We start from the raw sequence: 21,464 nt of genomic DNA on the forward strand, positions 1-21,464 counted from the left end.
CCCCAGTTCCGCAAAAAGAAAGAAAGAAAGAAAGAAAGAAAGAAAGAAAGAAAGAAAGAAAGAAAGAAAGAAAGAAAGAAAGAAAGAAAATAAATTTCACTTGTGGTCAGGTGACCTTTGTAGTCCCCATGATGTAATCCTCTTATTTATTTGTTTATTATGTATTTGATTGTATTTGATACAGGTTCTCACTACACAGATTGGACTCACAGTGATCTTCCTGTTTTCAGCCTCCCCAGTGCTTGGATTACAGGCACGCACCACAAAGCTTGGTCTTGGTAGCTGGCTCAGTGTGCCTGGGGATGAAGCTGGCACAGACTGTGGTTCTAAGAATGGAATCCTGGTCCCTGCGCTTGCCTAAGCTGGTGCTTAGTCTGCTGAGCTATCTCTCCGAACCTGCAGGCCTTTTAACTTTCCCTGCAGCAAATGTCCTAGCGATTCTGCTGGCTCTGCCACCCCTTTAGTCAACTTTACATTTGAGTTGAAACCATTTAAAAATAGGATACAAAATATTTTAAAAATGGAAATAAAATCATGATTGCTTTAAAAAAAAAATAGGGAAGCTGATATTGTGAATACGTATATGATCTTAACCACAATCTCCTTGGCACACAGCTCCTGAAATCCTTGCATCTCTAACGTGATGTCTTTTGTACACTACTGACTGAAGGCCAGAAAGTCCTCAGACAGCTTTAAAATGGGGGCTGACAGCAGGAAAGGGCAGGCAGAATGGAGATGAGACTTTCAGCCCCACTGCCCAACCTCCAGGGAAGGATAAATTAGTCACCAAAGGAGAACCACACAAGGAAGCCTCCACAAACCCAAAGCACATGACCTGGAGGCTCCCAGAGGGTGCAGCACCAGCCAGCGCACGGAAGCTGCACACCCTTCCCACATACTTTGGCTTTCCACACTGCTCTCTCCAGCCACCATTCATCAATATCCTTCACAATAACACTGGGAGTGGGAGGAGATGTTTCTTGAGTTCTGTGAGCTCTCTGAGCATATTAAACAAATATAAGGAAAGTTGTGAGAACCAATTTACAGCCAGTACTTGAGAAACGGCAAAAGGTTTGCAGTCGGCATCTGAAGCGAGACTGAGCCCTCAACATGTGAAAATGCATGTTCTCTCTAGGTAGGCAGCGAAACAGAACCGAATTAGAGGCAACCCATGCTGGTATCTGCAGCTGAATTGGTTTTTGGGAGTGTGTGTGTGTGTGTAGGGGGTACACACATTTGATCACAGAAGTCTTCCATATGGATTGCTGAGTGGGTGTCCTAGAGGCACTGAGTCTCCTGATATTTCCATTACACACACACACACACACACACACACACACACACAATGTATCAAAGTGCTTAAGCTTGGGCAGCCAGAGAGCTCAGTGATTAAAGTGCCTGCTCAGGCAGACAAGGGGACCAGGGTTCTAGCCCCACCTGCCATGTTGGCCCTGCACCTAGGGCGCCCTGAGACAGAGATTGAGACTGGGAGCGGTGGCGCGCACCAGTAATCCCAGTGCTTGGGAGGCTGAAAACAGGAGGATCACCACTAGTCTGATCTACATAGTGAAGACCCTGTACTAAACACATTAAAAAAAAAATGCCTACGCCGTTCAACAGACACTTGCAGACATTCACCCTGAAAATATAAAGATATGTTTTGGCATTGAATGATTCAAATATTTGTAAAAGATTAACCATGTAACTGTCAGAAAATCAGTAAGGCAATTTGTTTTGTGATCCTGGCACATATGGCTGGGTTCTCTTCCAGAGATGGACTGGGATGCCTGGCACACAGGTGAAGATGGCACCTGTCTGGGATTCTCTGGGCAAGGAGGCTTCAATTAAGGCAGGGGTGTCAGCCAAGGGAGTTGCAGCAGCTGAGATGCCGATAAGAGCACTGAGAAGCGCAGATCCTGGACCCAGTGCCCAATGCACTTCGCTTCCATCTCCAACACAATCCCCTAAGAACTACGTGTCTCTAAGCTCAGCTGGGACAGTCAAGGAGGACGCTGACACCTATTCACCTGGTAAGGTAGATGGGAAGAAGGGATGGAAACAGAAGAACATGTGGGAGACCAGAGATGCCATCCCCCATGGTGCACTTCCTGCTGGCTGCTCTGCTTACATGTGACAGAGTCAGGTGGGACCCACAGGAGCCTGTGGGAAAAATAACAATGAAGCAGTTTCCTAGACAGATTTCAGAATCACCTAGGAAAGCCATGGATGTGCTAATAAAAGCATGAACACTGGGGTTGCCTCTGTGTCTTGGAGAAAAGAACTTAATCTGTGTTTTAGATTCTTAATATAAAGATAACACAATGTTAAGGGCAATGTTAGGGTCATTTAGTGAGTTAATTTTTATAAAGTGCTAGAAACAGCATGGTGTATATAGAAAATACTATTAGATGAAAGATGGATGGTTGGATAAATAAGCAGAGAAATGATTTTGGCACCCTCCAATTAATTAATTTTGTCACTTAGACAGAATCAGACGCACTGGAGATTTCACTCTGGAAGGCAATCACAGTGAGGCTTTGAGGACATACACTACTCTGAAATAACCAGAAAGAGTTGATCTGTCCATTAACCACATCTCGTTTTGAATCTCTGTGTTTAATAGCTGGGTCATTTATAGTATAGCCCAACAATCAGTAGCTATCAGGTTGCTTGGCTCTGTTGGCTTGCTATTATTTTAAGAAAAATCTACAAGAAAAGAACAGTTCCCTCATTGTATTTGCCTGTCTTCTTCTATACATGAGCACTCCCCTGAATACCTTCAGCTTTCTAGAATTCTTTCTGCCTCCACGACACCTCCTGGCCTCTTCCTATCCCCAGCACATCCTTTTAGTGATTGACTAAATCAAACCAATAGTGAGCTCTCACTAGACTGGCACGTAATGTGGTTCTAGTCTCCATCTGGTCCTGTAAGAATCTGGCCACCAAGATTGCCTGTGCCTAATGGGAACCACTTTGTTTCTGGACTGGTAACCCTGCTTTAGAAGTCACAAATCCTCCTTTTCATGAACGGCAAAGTCATTTTCCTGACTCAGCAGCTCAGCCCAACGATTTGGCTCTGGAAATCCATGTGCATTTATACTAGATTTCATTTTTACCTTCCTGGGTTGGGAGGCTACTTGGAACAAAGCTTTTAGGATGAGCTACTTCCTTACTCTGAAGGTTGGTCTGGCCTTCTGCTCAATGAAGAGCAGACATAATCACAGGTTCCCTTCATACTACCAAGACAGTTCTTCAAAACTCTTGTATCTCAAAATAGATATTTCCTTGTCTTTGTCTTAGCTGAAATCTCAGACCAGATAACCCTAAATGTCTCCTCTTCTCACTCCGGCACAAAGTGACCGAGGCCTTTCTACAAGAGCGCACTGTCATACAGGCTGGCGCCACGATCCACTCGCCGGGCTCCCAGGCAACGCCTGTACTTGACCCAAAGCAGCAATTCCAAACATTCGTCACTTTCATTCATCTTCTTAACCACCACAGTTACCTCTCTCAAGTAAGTGCTCTCTCTCCGTGATTTAGTTTCTCTTCTTATTGTCAAGAGCAGAGCGATGTCTCAAGATACATTTTTACATTAGTCTGTGTCTTGGTTTTCCCTTTATCTAATGTCTACTTTAACTGTTGCCCCATTTTTCATTTCTAGGTATGCACACTATATTGATATATACTAGGTTTATATCTTTGGTGTATCTTTTAAAAAGGTACAGTGTTAAAGAAAATACAAATAAATGGAAAGATATCTCATGTGCATAGAGTGGAAGACAGCTCCCCAAAGTGATCTACAGATTTGATGAAATCCGTATCAAAATCTAATAGTACTTCACATAGAAATAGGAAAATCATTGTTATAATTTATATGGAATCTCAAGGGATCACAAATTGCCAAAACAGTCCTAAAAAGACCAAAGTTAGTGGTCTCATATTTCCATATTTGAAACTTTATCCAAAAGTTACAGTAATTAACATCATTGAACTGGTATAAAGATAGACATACAGACCAATGAAACTGGCCAGAGAACCCAGAAATAAAATCTTTCCTATATGATCAGATGATTTTCTACAAAGGAACCAAGATCATTCAATATGGAAATGAAAAACTATTTAAACAAATTTTGCTAAGAACTGGACACTCACATGCAAAGGAATGAATTTGGACCCTTATCTCTCCTCATACAAAAATCAAAACTAGATCAAAGAGCTAAAGGTAAGACCTAAAACTGTTAGAAGAAAACAAGAGAAAAGTTTCATGATACTGGATTTGGTAATAATGTGTTGGACACCATACAGAGAATACAATCTACAAAAGAAACATCATTGGACTTATCAAAATTAAAATCTTTGTGCATCCATAGGTACAAGCAACAGAGTGAAAAGGCAACCATGGAATGGGAGAATATATCTACAAATTCTCTGACAAGGGATTTAGTATCCACAGCACATAAGGAATTCATATAATTCAACAACAAAAACAAAAACCAGTTAAAAATGAGCAAAAGACTTAAAAAGACATCTCTCCAAAGAGGTACACAATTGTTAGCAAGCACATCCACATCCTTCACATCACTAATCATTAGGAAAATACAAAGTAAAACTATGAGATAGCACCTCATGCCCTTTAACATAGTTACTATCCAAATGTCAGAACAAAAAATCAGTGTCGAAGAAGATATGGAGAACCTGGAACCCTGGTGTACTGCCAGTGATAATAGAAAATGGGGCAGCAGTGGGTGTATCCTCTATGGTGTGTACTCTACAGGCATAGTGTGCTCTAATGCTTAACTTTACTGGGTTATGGTGTATTGTTATCAAAAACAATTACAGGGGCCAGGGAGATGGCTCAGTGGAATAAGTGCTTCCCTGGCAAGTGCAAGGGCCTGAGTTCAATCCCTGGTTCCACCAAAACACCCACAAAAAACAATTACACCAGCCCCCATCTTCAGCAGCTTGGATAATTGTTTTCCTCTGTCTTTGTCAAAATTTAGTATTATCTGTGCCAGTGAGATAGCTCAGTGGACTAAGTACCTGCTGAGGCAAGCACAGGGACCAGGGTTCGATCCCTGACACCACATGTTGTGCTGGTCCCACCCCAAGTGCGATGAGCTGGCCACCAAGTCCAGGCATGGTGGTACACACCTGTAATCCCAGCACTGGGGAGGCTGAAAACAGGAGGATCACTATGAGTCCAAGCTACATAGTAAGACCCTGTACCAAACCATAGACACACACACACATACACACACACACACACAATTAGTATTCTCTGACTGTGATTTTCATCAATCTGATGAAAATAAGGATTACTGTTGGGGCCGGCCAAATAGTTTAGCAGATTAAAGCCAGGAGCTGGGGGTTCAATCCTGGGCCTGCCATGCCAGTCCCACCCCCAGGGCCCACTGAGACAGCAACTGAGATTGCGTGTGGTGGCGCCCACCTGTAATCCCAGCTCTTGGGAGGCTGTAAACAGGCAGATCACTAGGAGTCCAATCTAGTAGTGAGACTCTGAACACCCTGTAGACCCTTCCCTAAAACACAAAAAAAAGGGGCCGGGGAGGTGGCTCAGTGGAATAAGCACTTCCCTAGCAAGCACAAGGGCCTGAGTTCAATCCCTGGTTCTGCAAAAAAAGAAAAAAAAAAAAAAAACCCAACGAAAAAAGGTTATTGTTCTTTAATTTTTTATTGATTTGATTAGAAATAAAGTTAAGTTGTTCTTATTCTTGTCACACATTTTGGTTTTTTCTTTTGTTAACTGTCTACTTGTTCCTCTGCCCATTTTGCCATTAGTTTCCTTACGTTGTTCTACTTGATTTATAACAGTACCTTGAACATTCTATTAATCTCTTTCAGCCTTTAATATACTTTGGTTAATCCTAGACTCATTTATTAACTGCCTATGGCATCATCTATTCAACAGAAATCTTTTAACTGGATGAAGTCAAATCTATTAATCATGTTATGGGATATACTTTTAAGATCTTAAAAACCTGTGAATCATTTTAAAATTACCTTTATGGTTTTACTTTTTCATATTCGGATCATTATTCCAACCTGCAGCCCACTTTTGTGTATGATCTAAAGTACAACCTGTCCTTTCCCCACTCATGTATGGCAAGGGCTCCATCTATACCCCATCCCCAATATGTAATGATTAAGCAAATGTCAAGGAAAGGAAGTGTTAGGCCCTGAACTCCACGGGGCTGGCCTATTCCACATGCATGGTGCTTGTGATCTTTCTTTACATGTCTGCAGCACATGTGAACATATATTGAGATTAAATAAAGCAGCAAGATAAGGATCTGGATTTTCAATACACTGGACAGAAAATCTACCTATTTCAAGTTTTGGAGGGATAGAACAGTGACATTTAGAGAGAAAGCTTAGCAAGAAAGTTTGACAGGGCCCTGGTTTTCTCTACTACCTCCTAGAGACATGCCCATCCCCAGCTGATTCATTAGGTACTCAGCAGGCAGCAAAGTATAGAAAAACCATAGGTATGATGTGTTATGAAAATAATGGTTTTGTTCTTTTTCCTCGATTTAAACTTACTGTGTTTAAACTATTCCTTCAAATAATTCAGACACGACTCTTGTACCTACTACCTCACCACCAATCCTGGACAGAGAAAATTAATATAACAAGTCCAAGAGGGAAGGCTAAGTGAACATACATTGCTTAACAAGATTTAAGGACTGAAAAGTAAGCTTATGCCTGTATGAGAAAATCGTATGTTAAATAATGAAAACATAAACTCAATAGAAACTATTCTTTACTATAGTTCGGTGTTTCAAAGAGGTTAAGATTTATGGATTATCCACCATCATTCACTGAGAAATAACAAATCATGACATTCCAGTATGAAGTTTGAGGCCTTAATCAGAGACTATTACACCTTCCACCAAACCCACATTAGAGCCACTGAGCTACACAGACCACAAATGCCACCCTAAAAGCAAGGAAATTCTTGAGTTCCTATATTGATACAGTAAACATGTATTGGTCACCAGATAATTTGCCTTTCAGATGATAAACTTTAGATTTTAAGGGTGGCTTGCCAGCATATGTGTTTGACCCACTACCTCTGTACAACCGACAGAGTTGTTTGTGGCAAACTCTCTTGCAGGGTGGTTTCCCACACAGAGCTTTTGAAAAAAAATTTATGTTCCTTTTGATGTGCACATATCAAATGTACTGGTCAGCTTTCCAGTTTATGGAGCAAGATGCTCAAACACAAAAAGGAGGAGATATTCATGGTCCGGCAAGATAGCTCAGCAGTCTGAAGTGCCTGCTTGGGCAAGCTCAGGCAAAGCACGCAGGGACCACAGTTCGATCCTTGATCCTCAGCACCACATGCTGAGCTGGCCACAAAAAAAAAAAAAAAAAAAAAAAGAGATACTCGATTCAGCTAACAGTTTCAGAAATCCACTGGCTCCAAAGCAGGAACATCACACAAGTTTGTGGTGGAGCAAAGCTCCTCGATTCAGAGGGGCTAGAATGAAAAACAGGTCAGAAAGCGCTCACATGAGCTATTCCCTCGGAGGCACTTTGCAAAGGCCGAAGCTCCAGCTGGGCCCGCTATCCTGACAACACACTCCTCTATGAATGGACTGATCTACTGGTGTGCCTTTCACCCCTGTGACCTGACCACCTACAGGAGCCTTAATTAATTCATGTTGAACATTTAGGTTAACTGGCAAGGCTGATGCTCCTTTCCTGGTGGATTTTAAAATTTCAGACTCTTCTTTCCTTACTAAACTTCACGCTCATTTCACCTGTTCATGTGTCCACTTATTTAAAAATTCTTATAGTTATTCACTGTATTTTTATTCCAATTAATTTTTCTGTCATGCAACTCCCAAAGAGCGGGGGTGGTTCTGAAGGGCCTCCTCACAGCTCAGAAACATAGGGTGCTATAACCACCAATTATTTGCCTACACTTCAGACTTTACAAAAGTTTACAGCACATCTATAATTCTGTATGAAATGAGTAAGAGTCAATCCACCACAAAGTCAAGGGGATTATTTGACAATGACAGATACCAAAGTTAACTGGAAAGCAAAATGTCTGACTAAAATGGGAAGGATATTTTAAAAGCAGTCTTCAACCTGAAAGTACTCCTTGTCAACAACAAAGAGCAACTGCTGCGAAACACAGGGCTTACTCTCCAGAGCACTGGACACCATTAATTGAAGCTGACAATTTTCCAAAGTTATAAGGAAATAGTATAAATTCGCTTAACATCCAACTTTTTTTTTTTGAGACAAGGTCACACCATGTAGTCCAGGTCGCCTTGAACTCACAACGCTCTTCTTGTCTCAGCCTCCCTAGTGTGGGGACCACCTGCATATACCACCACACTCATCTTTAACACTCAGTATTTTTAGGGAATCTGATCAAAAGTCAATGGAAAGAAATAATGAGCAATTTAAGAAGAGATGAAGACGCTGACTTTCATGAAATTTAATAGCTGCAGAAAGGCACACCACATGCTCTCTATAGTTGATCTATCAGTTCTGATAGAAGGAACCCAACTGTCAACTGAAACAAACCCTGAACAGCAACAAAACATCTCATGGGCACTGAGAATATGTCACACTAGTTGGCAGTTTCCACACACACACAAAGTAAGTGGACCATCCTAGGAACAAAGCCCTTTTGATTGCTTGATGGACAGAAAGGGGCTCAATCAGATAGCTCAAGCTGTGTTTTCCAACCCCCTTTTAGAAACATGAAAAAAATCTGTTCTCAAAGAAGAAAACCACACCCTAGAATTCCTTGCAACTCCCTGGTGAAAAAAAAAAAAGTCTTTAGATGATTATTACCTGAAAGGAACATTCTTGTGGCAAGAGAGGGCTGGCTCCCACACCTGCTCAATTTGAAAAAAAAAAAACAACCCACAATCCAGTTGCAAAAGTGAAATGTGCAATCATTGGGCAGTAATTAATCCACGAAAGGATGCCCTGTCTCCACATGGTGTTTGCCCACCTTGAAGATTTAACAATTATTAACCTCAGCTTCTTTCACTCAAGATGAGGATGCCTTATGGAGCACAGAGAGTCATGGAATTATAATGGATAGCCAGTGAAAAACCAAGCCAAGAATTGTTTAATCAATAGTGTTTCATGGCCTTTTAAAAATAAGTTTTCAACTCTACAGTGAATACCTACCATGTATCTGATTGTATGCTAAAGCCTGCCATGGAGAAATCAATGAAGAATGCATGAGATCTGCGCCTGCACTCCTGGGCCTTTACAATTACTTGAAGACAGGAAAACGCAAAGCTGTCTTAATGCAGTACAAGACATGCTGTGTTATCTGTCAAAATAAAGACATGAACAGAGTACTGGGACAGCCAGGAAACCAGATTTCAGATGGACACTGCATATTCAAAGCTGCTTGCTTCCTTTTTCCCAGTATTTCTTGGGCGCTTGTTATTTGCCAACCATGAAGTTAGGTGCTTTTCTGGCAAATGAAATAAATGGGGCATGGTCTCCACCTGCTACTGACAATGTAATAAATATTCCTTGAGTGTCTACTATGAACCAGACATCAAGTTAGTCTTCGCGGAATTATAGATGGTTGAACTCACCCTTTATCATCAAGGAGCACCTGGCCTTTATTTTTTTAATATAAGTTGTTATTTACAATTCTGTACTAATCTTGGCAAATAGAGAACTGTGACTATGGCTGGGCAGCACGCTGAGCTTACTTTTGTATTGCTAAAAGGAGCACAGAATGTGGTAGGAATCCAGATTCTATGAACGCATCCCTTACCAGGCAATCAAGGCAGAGGGAAAGCTTTGGTTGTCGTATTGCACACTTGCTGATTACGGATTCTCATACCAACTCAACCCTTAGAATCCTTAAGGGCTAGAACCCCAGCAACTGGGTTTCTAAGCATCTTGCACAGAGCTCCTAAAATAGTGTTGGAACCATAACTCAGTGGTAGAGTCTTTGCCTGGCATGCATAAAGCAAAGTAAAACACACACACACACACACACACACACACACACACACACACACACAGTTAGATGTCTGATGAAGAATCTCTAATCCCAGGCTTAGTCAAGGATATACATTCAAAGTAGAAGACATTCGAAGTTTTATACATAGTGCTGTCAAATCAGCAGTTTTGAAAAATATAGAACAGGAAAATAGAAATCAATTCTGTTTGATGGGATAGGTGCTGTCCTGTGTTTGCTTGCTTTCTTTCTTTCTTTCTTTCTTTCTTTCTTTCTTTCTTTCTTTCTTTCTTTCTTTCTTTCCATTTAGTACAGGGTCTCACTATGAAGATGGGACTTGTAGTGATTCTGTTATCGGCCTCCCAAGCGCTACCATGCCCAGTCTCAATCTCCCTCTCAGTGCGTCCTGGGGGCGGAACCAGCACAGCATGCTGGGGATCGAACCCCAGCCACTGCTCTCTGCCTAAGCAGGCGCTTTACTCCATTGAGCTATCTGGCCAGCCCTTGTCCTGTGTTTTCACACACATACTATCCACAAACTCCTGGAAATGAGCCAGTTATTAATTTGCCTCTGCTATGTGGCACCACATAAACTTGCACTGTTGATCTCCACACTTGGTTCTATTTGCCCAACTATCGAAAGGAGGGGTAATTTCTACCACCAGTGTCTACCCTCTATTTATTCTCTCTGACCAACTCTGCTTCGAGCCTGCTTATTTAAATTTAGTCTACAAGGCTAAACATAGAGAAGATTCTTTAAATACAGTGTTTTCTAATACAAACTGTGATTTTCAAACTACCACACAGATAAGCTCAGGAAGCATGGAGTCAGGGATTTCCTACTAGCCCGGCACCCCCTGTAATTCACTTCAGTGGAAAGCCCTGGGAGCTTTAATCAGATAGGGAGTCTGGTGATAAATGACCATCTCACTCTTTCTATTCCCATCACCAGCCCCACACCGAGAAACGATGTTATGGAAGAGACCACACAACGAAGTTACAGTCAGTTCTCCTCTGACAAAAGCGCTGCTCCTGTGACCCAAAAGAGCTCCAGTTACATTGCATCTACCTGTCTCTAAGAACAGGGGAAGGCACTCAAGAGACAAGGGAAAGCCCTGGGAAGAAACTTGGACTGCGCTCCTCCTCGGCAGCCCTAAGAGGAAGAGAAGACTTCACGGGGGAGTGGCTTAGAGTTATAATTGCCGAGTGTGAACATTAAACAAAAGCATCTCTCATTTGCTTGGAAGAAACTTTTCTTTTGATTAGTCTCTCCTGGGCCCAGAATGCTTAGAAACTGAAACCACACAAAGCCGACTTCCTTCTTAACCACAGGCCATGCTCACTCTGCCTCCAATCTCACTCTGCCTCCAAGCTCAGGCCCACCATCTCAGGTTAGCTTTCTTTGTGAAACACTTGCCTGCCCTAGGCCACTGTCCTTCAACTGACCTTGTCACTCAAAAGCCATAAGTCTTTTCAAAGTAGGCTTGCAACTGCAGAGAAATAAAAGGCAGAAAGAAAAGTGAATTCTTTTGTGTCTTAATTTCCCCCTAGGCTCTGGGGCTCTCATTAGGCTGCTTTACACTTTGAAGGTGCTGTTTAAACTAAAAGTCCACGCTTACCGCCTGCAGTTTTTCATTTCCTAACCAATAGTGTTTGTCAATCCTCACTTCAGGACTAACCCCACGCTAAACTGGGGCAGGGAGACCTAGAAATTTGATGAAGTTCTCCATTCTAAGCTCATGTGAATTTGTGGGTGGAGAAAGGCGCCTGAGTAAGGAAGAGGCCAGACTCTTCCTACCTGCCTGGAGGAGGGTGCACCTGTAGGCACCTCCAAAGACAGCCCATCAGCACAATAACCCAGCAAGCAGTCTTTAGCCTGTAGGATGTCACAGAACACACACAATATAAAATGAACTGGGAGCTGTCCTGTGCCATAAGGCATTTATGCCAAGGTGGCCACATGTGTCAACATCAGGGAATCCCTCCTCCTGGGAGCCAAGAGGAAGGGAAGTCTCTCAAAACCAGCAGAGAAAGGTACCTTCCCACACTGCTCCAGCTTTGGAGACATTGTACTACTGACATATGCCCCTTTCCCCCAAAACAATGAAGTGATCTATGTGCTAACGACATAGCTTTAAAAAAAAAAAAAGTAATGCAAAATTCTGCATTTTTATAAAACGATAAAAAATAGTATTTCAAACTGCACAGTCACTAGAAGTACACAGTTATCAAAAATGTACACCCTTCACTTGGCATCTCCAGCACCTTCAGCTTTTTGTGCCTTCTTTCCTCTGCCATCAGCATAGGCTTAACTTCCTTAAGCCCAGAGGCCTATTAGGATCTGATTCCCAAAAGTGATGTTATCAGCGTGTCAGACAATCTGGACTTGCCAGTCACATTGAGATGGTGTCCCACAAGAGCAACTGATTTCTTTTTCTAGATTGTGGAACTTTTTTTCTTTAATATCAAGTATTAAACTCAGGAACTTCTGCTTACCAGGCAGGCACTTATGCTACTGAGCTATATCCCAGCCCTTTTTTCTAGATTGTGGATATTCAGATTGATAATTCTGCCATTTTCATTTCCTGAAAGTAAGGGTCGGCTTATGAAAAGTTGTTAAACAACATGCTTGCTAACTGTGAAATGTCAACCCTCACTCTAAACTTTCCCTACTTCAGAGCCTCAAATGAAGACTTCATTAACTTTTATAGTGGCTTCCTGATTTTTGCTAGTCCATCCAAGAGGGGTGTTTGAAAGTTGTTGTATATACTGTTAACGACTGTGTGCCCATGTGCTGCCTGAAATACCATGATTGTTTATGAAAAGTATCTTTAATAAAGCTGAATACAGTTTGGCTTGGAAAAAAACAACATACACGACAGTTTGCTGAGGGTAGTAGCCCAAACAGAAAAGCTACTGCCCCACATTCAAATAGGAGAACCACAGAAAAGTCAAGTCCCAGTCAGCTTTGTAAAACAGGAAGACAGGCAACCCAGGAAACCACTCTATTCTTCCATGATGGCCCAAGAAATTAGGTGGATCTGTCTCTCCACACTGTGAAGGCAGCCATTAACACTGTGCTGCACAAAGCAACCACTCTCCACAGTTCCAAGCACATATAACATGCACAAGGAAGCCACCAGTCCTTAGAAATAGGACCGTGTTACAGATGCAGCCATGAGAAGAAATCAGCTTACCCTCCTAAGTTGCCGAAAGATGTGAATATTTTTCACTTGGACATTAGCCTGCCATCATACTAGGGTACATATAGTATTGATCCTGGACCAAACGTGGTCTGGGTTCTCACTAACACAATGATTTGCTTATTCCTCAGCCTGACCTGCTATATTTGAGGACTTTGAAGCTCCTGGCATGCTCTCCAGAGAGGACCCAACTCCAGAGTACTGGGTTCCAAGGTCAGAAGTTGGCTTAAGGTTCCAAACCTGCCCTTTTACCTTCCCACATGGGAGATGTGAAGACTCAAGATGTCAGCAGTGCTTACAGTATGAAAATGCTTCCCTTAATAAATGAATTTCACTTATTTAAGCTAGTATGAGCTACCCCTTTCTTTTTAATGATCTCTTGAATTTTTTTTTATTTAAGTTCTCTGAAAATAAGAACTTCTTTGTCTTTTTGCTCTGTTCTTTAAGAGGTGGAACCCAGGACTGCTAACATTCCTGCCTAATTTATGCTATATAGAATCCAAGCATTTTATCATAATACACTGGACTAGAAACTCTGATTTCACCCCAGATGCTAATTAGAACCTGTCCTGAGTCACGTTGCTATGGCTACCAGGCTTTTTCCAGGTTTCACAATTCTTTACTGAGAAAGTTTCAGTTACTTCTCCAAGGGTCAGGTGGTGTTTCCAGGGACTGGGCTGGGCAGGGCTGGGCCAATTCATATCATAATGAATAGATGTCCATGCCACAGTTAAGAAGGCAGGGTGGCTTTTGCCTACATAACTAACGCCCTCACTGGATTTTGCTGTCCAAATCATTTCAGAAAGAGGGTGTTACACGTGTTATTATCATCCCATTTTAGAGAAGAGCAACCTGGAGATTCAGTGATAGTGCATGGCTTGCTCAGGGTCACATAGCCCGAGAGGTGGAGTAACAGCTTGGCAGACTGGCACCACAACTGGTGCTTTCCAGTAACCTTGCAAGACAAAGGCACACAGCTAGGATGCCAGTGCTTCACGCCTGCTCCGTGACCAAGCCTGAGGATGTGCATTGTCTGTTCAGGAGCACATGCTTGGGGCTGGGTGGCCAGGGACAGCTGTCAATTACATAAGGTACTATGGTTCTTTATCTCTCTTTTGTCATCTGTGGATTGGAGCTGTTAATTTTTCCCTGCCAGGGTTGTTCTGAAAATTCAGTGAGTCGTTATGTCTAACATCCTTAAAGGCATGCCTGGCCCACAGTAACTACCATATAAAAAGGAGCTGCTGAATCACTCATTCATTCGCTGAGTTCAGATTGGAGTCAAAGAACCAAAGAGGGTCTTGGAACATCTGAGGGTCCGGAAGCTGTCCGCATGGTGGGCAGCCAGCGCAACACCAGAACAAAGGCCCAGCGAGGGGAACAAGCACGCTAGATCACATCACAGCCTGAGCCTCCTTGATGTTCAAAGTCAAGTGTCCCAGCTGGTCACTTCCCTTGTTCTGACACCAACCTAGGGCCACATCCACTAGGCACAGCACTAGCCATGACAGCACTACAGAAAGTCTGTTCAGAAAGCTGTCATTAAAAAAAGCAGGTTTCTCCTTTGCCTGATAAAAATCAGTTTTATTTTCACCAGGCTTTTTTCCAGAATTTAAATTCTATGCACAGCTCAATAGCTTAAGAAAGGCATTTATTTTTCTGGAGCCTTTGAAAGGCACTTTAATCTAGCAGGGTAGTGGTGAGGCAGTGGAGAAAGCTGTGAGTTTCAACAGGCTAACATGAAACTACACTTTTTTTTTTTGTCCTTAAGAAAAAAATCACCTCTGAGAGTTACCAACCTTGAGCAGCTTCCTGTTTTCTAATTTTAGCCCCAGGGCCCAGTCAGCATTGTGATCAGGTTTATTAAGCATACACTAGGCTTTGTCAGTTTTGCCTCCCCAAATCTCCCTAACCTCTTTTAGGTCTCATTTGTATGTTTAAACAAAAGTTTCAAAGTGTCCTTCAAAAAGCCCACAGGAGTACTGGGTTATAAAAATAGGAGCACAAGCACACAAAAGTGGCAGCATAGTCCTTCTCCTTTTTTTGTTTTGGTTTTGGCCTTGGCCATACACAGGGCTGGCTCTGCCATTAAACTGCATCTCCAGCCCTGGGCTACAGAGTCTTTGCAGATATCCAATCTGAGCAGAGAGCCCTTAAATGGTTGTTTACTGAGCACAAACACCAGCACCAGTTCCTGCTCAGACCACGCTGGGGGTCTGGGTAATCTAAGACAGCCACAACAGCCTTTGGGCAGGCTGGGCTTCCTGGAGGACAGGACTCCAGCCCAGACCTGAGAGTCTTCCAGAGGCAGCAAAGGCGAAGGTTTCCACAAAAGGCCCTGTTCCTGCAGCCAGGTGTTCTCCTCCTTCAGAGTCAGGTCACGCCCTCCCACTGGGACCCAGGTACTCACCTGGACTTTGGAGGTGGGGGAGGAGGTGAAAACACCTCTATCCTGCTTCTGTCCTTGGGGAACTCAAAAGCAAAAGAGGCTGATTTGCTCATCCCCGTCCCAACTTTGCTGTTCTGTCCAGAGGAGCTATCAGTGGGGTGGAGTCGGTGCCAGGTAGAAGAGTTAGAATGGTCCACTGAGCAATTATCCATCTCTCTTCCCCAGCTTTGACTCAACAATTCCTGCTCCACCTCCTCCTCTTCCTCGATCCGGCACTGGCGACTCCAGGCGCCCGTCTGATACCTGGGCCTCCTCTGGTCCAAGGCTGAGGTAGAGGCAGCAGGAGGAGGGCATCTGGCAAGGTCACTGTTCCGGTGAGAAGAAAGGGGGTCAGCCAAAGCTCTGGATGAAGACTGGGGTCCCTTGCTGTCTGAGCTCCCCTCGCTGGGATCAGCCATTGCAGAAGTGGATGGTGATGCTGGCGACCCACAAGGGCTGCTCTTGGACAGCTTGGGGGGAATGGCAGGCCTCGCCTGGGGTGCATTTTCAGACCTATGCTGAGGATGACTTTCCTTGGAGCTTGGCCCCTGCCCAACTGCAGTGCCCTCCTTGCCAGCCTCCAAGTCCTGGCCCACGGGTCCCCGTGGCCACTGCACACCCACTGCAGAGTCTGGGCTGCTCAAGTAGATGGTCCGGTGGTCCTCCTCTGGGTGGGTGGCCATAACTGTGATGGTGGCCGACACCTGGGGAGCCATATCTGAGCCTTCTCTGTCCCGGCTCCAGACATAGGGCGTTTTCTGAGCCCTGGCGTCACCTGTTCGAACCTGGCCCTGAGCAGGAGCTGACTGCTCAGCCTTGACCTGTGCCCTGGAAGGTACTGGAACTGCCTTCTTCCTCTTGGTGCTCTCTGCATAGATGGGCTCGGGCTGTGCGGCCTCCTTAGGGTGGGCCGGGGGTTGAGAGTCTGGACACCTATCAGAGGTGACCACATGGCACACAGAGTCCTGCTGCTTCCCTGGCAGCACAGCTTCCTTTACAAGGGAGCAGTACTCGCTCTCAAGGTGGGGGGTGAAGGGGCTGCTGGCCCCACTGCTGCCACTGCCACAGGACAGGCCATCTGAAGAACTAGCAGCCTCAGAGTTGAGGGACAGCTTCTTGGGCCCCAAGTGGGGTGCATTTGCTGAGGGGCTCTGGCCACAGCACTCCCTGGGAGAGCTCGGACTCTGCTTCCCCTCCTCTGGGGGCCCAGCACATGTTCCCTGCTCCCAGCACATCGGGGAGGAGCTGCCCCCACCACATCTGCCCTGGGAGCTCTCAGCGTGTGTGGTGTCCTTGGTCACCGGGCTCCTGGGGCAGCAGTCCAGGATGGAGCAGTATTCACCGCCTTCACTATCCCCAGATGGGGAGCACCTTTGATCACTTTCATCTTCTGAGGGCAGGGACTCCTGCAAGGGCTGGGGAGAAGGGCAGGGCCTAGAGCCTTTGTGACAGCCAGATGTCATCCCAGCAAAGGCAGCCAGCTTCTGGCGGAAGCTCTCCTGTGCAGAGGGCAGCTCTTGGCAGGGAAACGTGGGCTTCCCTTCCTGTGCAGCCTTGTCATCTGGAAAGCTCACAGGGTGGAAGGCCATGTTCCTTTCCCCCTGGGCCTGCAGGCTGTGCAGACCAACCATGGCATAGGCAGGCGGACAGTGAGAGCTGCCATCCTTACAGACAGAGGGACCAGCAGGCTTCTGGATGCCACGGAAGCTGCCCAGGTAAACTATGGGCACGTCTTCCTGCTTTGGGAGGGGGAGCTTTCCATGGGCTCGTCTCCAGATGACCTGCTAAGGTTAAAAGACTTACATTAGGCTTTGTCAGTGAAAAAAGGAAAAGACAAAAAGAACCAAGTGCTGTGACACTGTCTAAGTCTTGTACAGTGCAGGCCGGTGCCCAGGAGGTGGTAGCCCAGGGTGAGCTCTGCATGTGCCCCCTGCTGGTCTCCCCAGAGCCTGGGATCAGGGCCACAGCACCCACAGGGCATTTGTCTTCCCAGACACTGAACTGTGCTCCTCTCAACCCCTGCCTTCCAGGGTCTGTAATGTTTTGGGCTGAAGTCTGGGAAGCAGGAAAAAAAGAAAAACTCTAAAAAATAAAACACTGCTCTCTCTTTCACAAGTATCTAATAAAATAACTGTTCTTCAGGCTTAGAAAATAGTTTTAGGTTTGTTTAACTTTGTTTTCTACAGGGCATTCCTGTAGAATGCCATGGTGATTTTTAAAGCCCCGAGGGTGGCTGGCAGGGCCAGGGCAGGAGGCTGAGAAGAGGTTTCTGAGTGAGGTCAGGGCTTCCTTTTTTCTTTCCGGGCTCTTCAGAGCATGGGGAAGAGCTGCCCTTTCTCCCAGTTACCAATGATGACCTCAGTTCTCGTCTTCCTGTGTGGCTGGACTAATTGAGCTATGAGACAGAGACCCAGACTGGTCACTGCCACCTCTGGACACTGCCCCTCTGCCCGACTAAAGTCCTTATTGTCCCCACTTTCAGAAGCAGCTTACAAGTACAGCCCTTATTTGTCATCTTCGCCACAGAATGCTGAGTCTGGAGAGTCCCTGGTCTATGTAGGTGAAGGCCAATGGATCCAACGATGCCTTGGTGAGTGGGTGTGACTGGTCAGGGGAAGAGCGGCAGCCCTAAAAGGGGCAGGGAGCTCAAGGCAACCACAGGGAATGCGTCTTTTCATGAAGCCTCCCCTGATTCAAAGCTGACCATTGTTTTCACACAGGCTCACACACCCCTCCTGGACTACCACCACACTGATAGGGGAAGCTAGGACGCGGGAGAGCAGTCAACATGACGGTCAACATGGAGCAAACGATTCTCAGAATATCTTCGACATGTGGCCTCTGAGTCATGTCCAGAGGCAGCAGACTCCGGCAGGTCTGGTCTATGTGCCCTCTCTATAACTGGACCTTTCTAAAAGTCACCTGCAGTATACATAGACAGGCCTAACCACTGAGGATGTCACTGTATTAGGGATCCTAGATCAAAGCTGGTAAAGTCCAAGCTTTAAAATTAGAAGTATGAACTCTGGTTGGATACTAAATGATAATAATGAATTTGTGCTAAGCTGGCAAGCATTCTGATAACATTTTTTCTTACAAAGACCCTATCTTTGAAACATACCGGTATGTACTAAACTGATATACTGTTTAGGGTCGGCTTTAAATCATAGTGAAAGGATGTACCTGAGACCAGATAGAAAACAAAATGAGTAGGTCACTGAGTCGTTGAAGGAGTGGCGGGTGTATGGTATTTATTATACAATTTTTTGCCACTTGTGTATATATTTGAAATTATTTGCTGACTTTTTTTAAAACAAGGGTTCATTTCTGTCTTAGGCAAATTTCAAAAATCACAGGAGAAAATTCTGAGGGATTGGATTAACAGTCACTAGCCCAGAGAGACAGAGAAAAAGGAGGGTAGGGACAGCCAAAGAGCAGCAGAGCCAAAGCAGTCTAAGGGCAGGCGGGTGGGCAGCCCTCCTGCAGGACTCCTGCTCCAACAGCCCTCCCTGGCTGCCAGCCAGCCACTAACTGCAGGAATAGGAGCAACCCCTATAAAGATGCCACAGGGATGAATCGGCCTCACCTGTGAGGCCTCAGCACCCAGGCCCGCCTCAGTCCACACGTCGGCAGCCTCAGAGCTCATCATGGTGGGTTTCACAGCGATTGTGGGCTTGCAGTAGGGCGAGCCATTCACACCTTCATCTTCCACGCTCTTGGGGGGCAGGCGAGGTGGAGGGGGCAGGCTGCCTGTTCTGGGCTGGGGACGGCCAGCTGCCAGCTGATGGTCACTCCGCAGACAGAAGCAGTTCTTGCAGGACCCGGGCTTCCAGATGTGCTCCACAAAGTCACTGCACGCGGACATTTTGGGGCTCTTGCAGTTCACTTGGGTGGTCTGGAGCATTGTGGGCTGCGAGCACGCTGGTTCATCTTGAGCCTGGCTCTCAGGGTCAGTCTTGTGGGAGGCAGGGGTGGGTCCCAGAGAGGCCTTCTGCAAAGGCAGCACACGGGTTGGATCAAAGAGCTGCCTTGCAGAAGACAGGTACATTAACAACAAGTCTGGTTATCTGATGGGGGAGGAGAGACAGGGAAAAGGAGGAGAAAAATGTAAAGATCGCACTACGTTTATTCTGGGGTCCTCAACTTATCACAAGGCTCTTGAGACACTTGGCTGGTATGGCCTTATCAGGCCTGTAAAAACTAAACACAGTCCTATTACTGGAATAAAAAGCACCAAGGACATCTCAGTCCCCCAAAGTGCTAAGTGCTTAGTGGTTGGAGCAATTATGGGAAAAATCAGAGTCTGCGATGAGAATGTGGCATGTGGGGCACAGCGCAGGATCTGGGGGATTGGCCCAATAAATAGAAAGTGCAAAGTAATACAAGAAATAGCTGCTCACAATCTTTGAAGAAGAACTATATAAGAATAGAAGCAGGCCAGGGCCCTGAAATGGGCACTGTTACCCACACATCTGGGCAGGTGGAGTGGGAATGGGTGGATGGGAGAGATAAGAAATCTGGTGCCATGGGCCAGGGGAGAGAACAGAAGAAAAACAATCCAGGGTCAGCATACTCCTCGTCTCAGAGTACTTGGACAGAGTATAAGAGAAGAGATAATTAAATAGTTATTTTCTTAATCATAGTTGGGGAGAAAGTGGTGGGCTTGGTGGAAGAGCTCACTGCTTCCAGGAATAAAGTAGAAGGCACAGTGTGGACCGCGGTCCCCGGAGCATTCACACAATGAGGCACCCAGGGCCTGCAGACATTAGACAAGTCACCCAAGTAACATCCTATGGGGTGCCTTCCAGCCCCTTTCCACAGGTAGGGAAACTGAGGCAAAGCCCTGAGTTGACACCGAGTCTGCTGGCTCTGGACAGAAGAGCTGACTGTTGGCAACCCCACTCCTTGCCTGGTGGTTCCTGACGGGAACCACCCACTGCTCACCTCTACTCCTTTCCTGTGTGAAATGAACTGCTGCCCATCAGCAGGAGCACGTTCCAGAAAAAAGGGCCTCGAGACATAGACATGAACAGATTCTCACAGTCCAGGGAGGGCTTGCCCTAGGGGCTGCGCTCTTTGCTCCCCTGAGAAGGTGCTTCAGGTTGATGTTCTCACAACAATCAACAGGACTAACCAGGTAAGTGTGCCAGGAGCGGCCAAGAGTCCAAGGCCTTTGTGGGACGGGTTCCCTTTCTTATCTCCCACACTCAAAGTGCTGCTTGCACAGCTAGTGCTGAGGCCGACTTTTTCCACCAAAACTAACAATGAAGCCAATGACTTCTTTGACTTAAATGAACACTCTGAAAAAAGGAAAAGACTGCCTTTCAGCAGTGCCTCTTAGGATCTCGAGGGCCCTTTGCTTTCATGACTGTTGGTGAGATTCTTCTCACCCAGTACACACAGCCAGCAGGATTCCTGCCTGCATCTCCTGGAAGGAAGTTCTCCAGAAGAGGTCACTGGCTTCCACAAGGAGGAAAAAGCCAGAGGAGCAGAAGCCAGGGTTGTTTCCTTCTGGCATTCTCAGGACACAGAGAGCTGCATGCTTGCTGCTAAGTTTCAGCAGGAGCAGGTAAAGTGAAGAAGTATTTTGGTCTTCAAGGCTGCGGAGCAAGTCCTTCTTTAGAAACTGATGGCTGATGGTTGACTAGATCATCCCAGCCACAGAAAAGACATCAGGCCCAGCTCTATGTAGGCAGAGGCCCCCTCAGTAGGATGTTGGAAGAAGAGAGCTTAGAAATCATCTTTGTGTAGGTTCCTCAACTTCCTGCCAGCTCTTTGTTTTGTATTTAGCTATTTCTGTGGTCCTCGGAATTGAACCCAGGACCTTGCCGCTGAACTGTATTCTTAGCACCCCCCC

The 21,464-nt window shown here is 45.4% G+C and overlaps 1 protein-coding gene across 2 annotated transcripts in view; it reads right to left on the reverse strand.

Moving 5' to 3' along the window:
* Positions 1-21,464, reverse strand: part of Prag1 (PEAK1 related, kinase-activating pseudokinase 1) — a 54,951-nt gene that overhangs the window by 30,717 nt on the left and 2,770 nt on the right. Inside the window, exons 2-3 of one of the 2 annotated variants that reach the window (XM_004633281.2) lie at positions 19,194-19,598; positions 15,590-17,388 (exon numbers count right to left, since the gene is read on the reverse strand). In XM_004633281.2, the coding sequence (XP_004633338.1) occupies positions 15,590-17,388; positions 19,194-19,511 (2,117 nt within the window). In that variant the 5' untranslated portion in view covers positions 19,512-19,598. Of the gene's footprint in view, positions 1-15,589; positions 17,392-19,193; positions 19,599-21,464 lie in introns of both variants that reach the window. The other variant, XM_023717653.1, reaches the window with a different exon arrangement.

This window comes from Octodon degus, unplaced genomic scaffold (genome assembly GCF_000260255.1).
Source record: "Octodon degus isolate 3935 unplaced genomic scaffold, OctDeg1.0 scaffold00053, whole genome shotgun sequence".
Lineage (NCBI taxonomy): Eukaryota > Metazoa > Chordata > Mammalia > Rodentia > Octodontidae > Octodon > Octodon degus.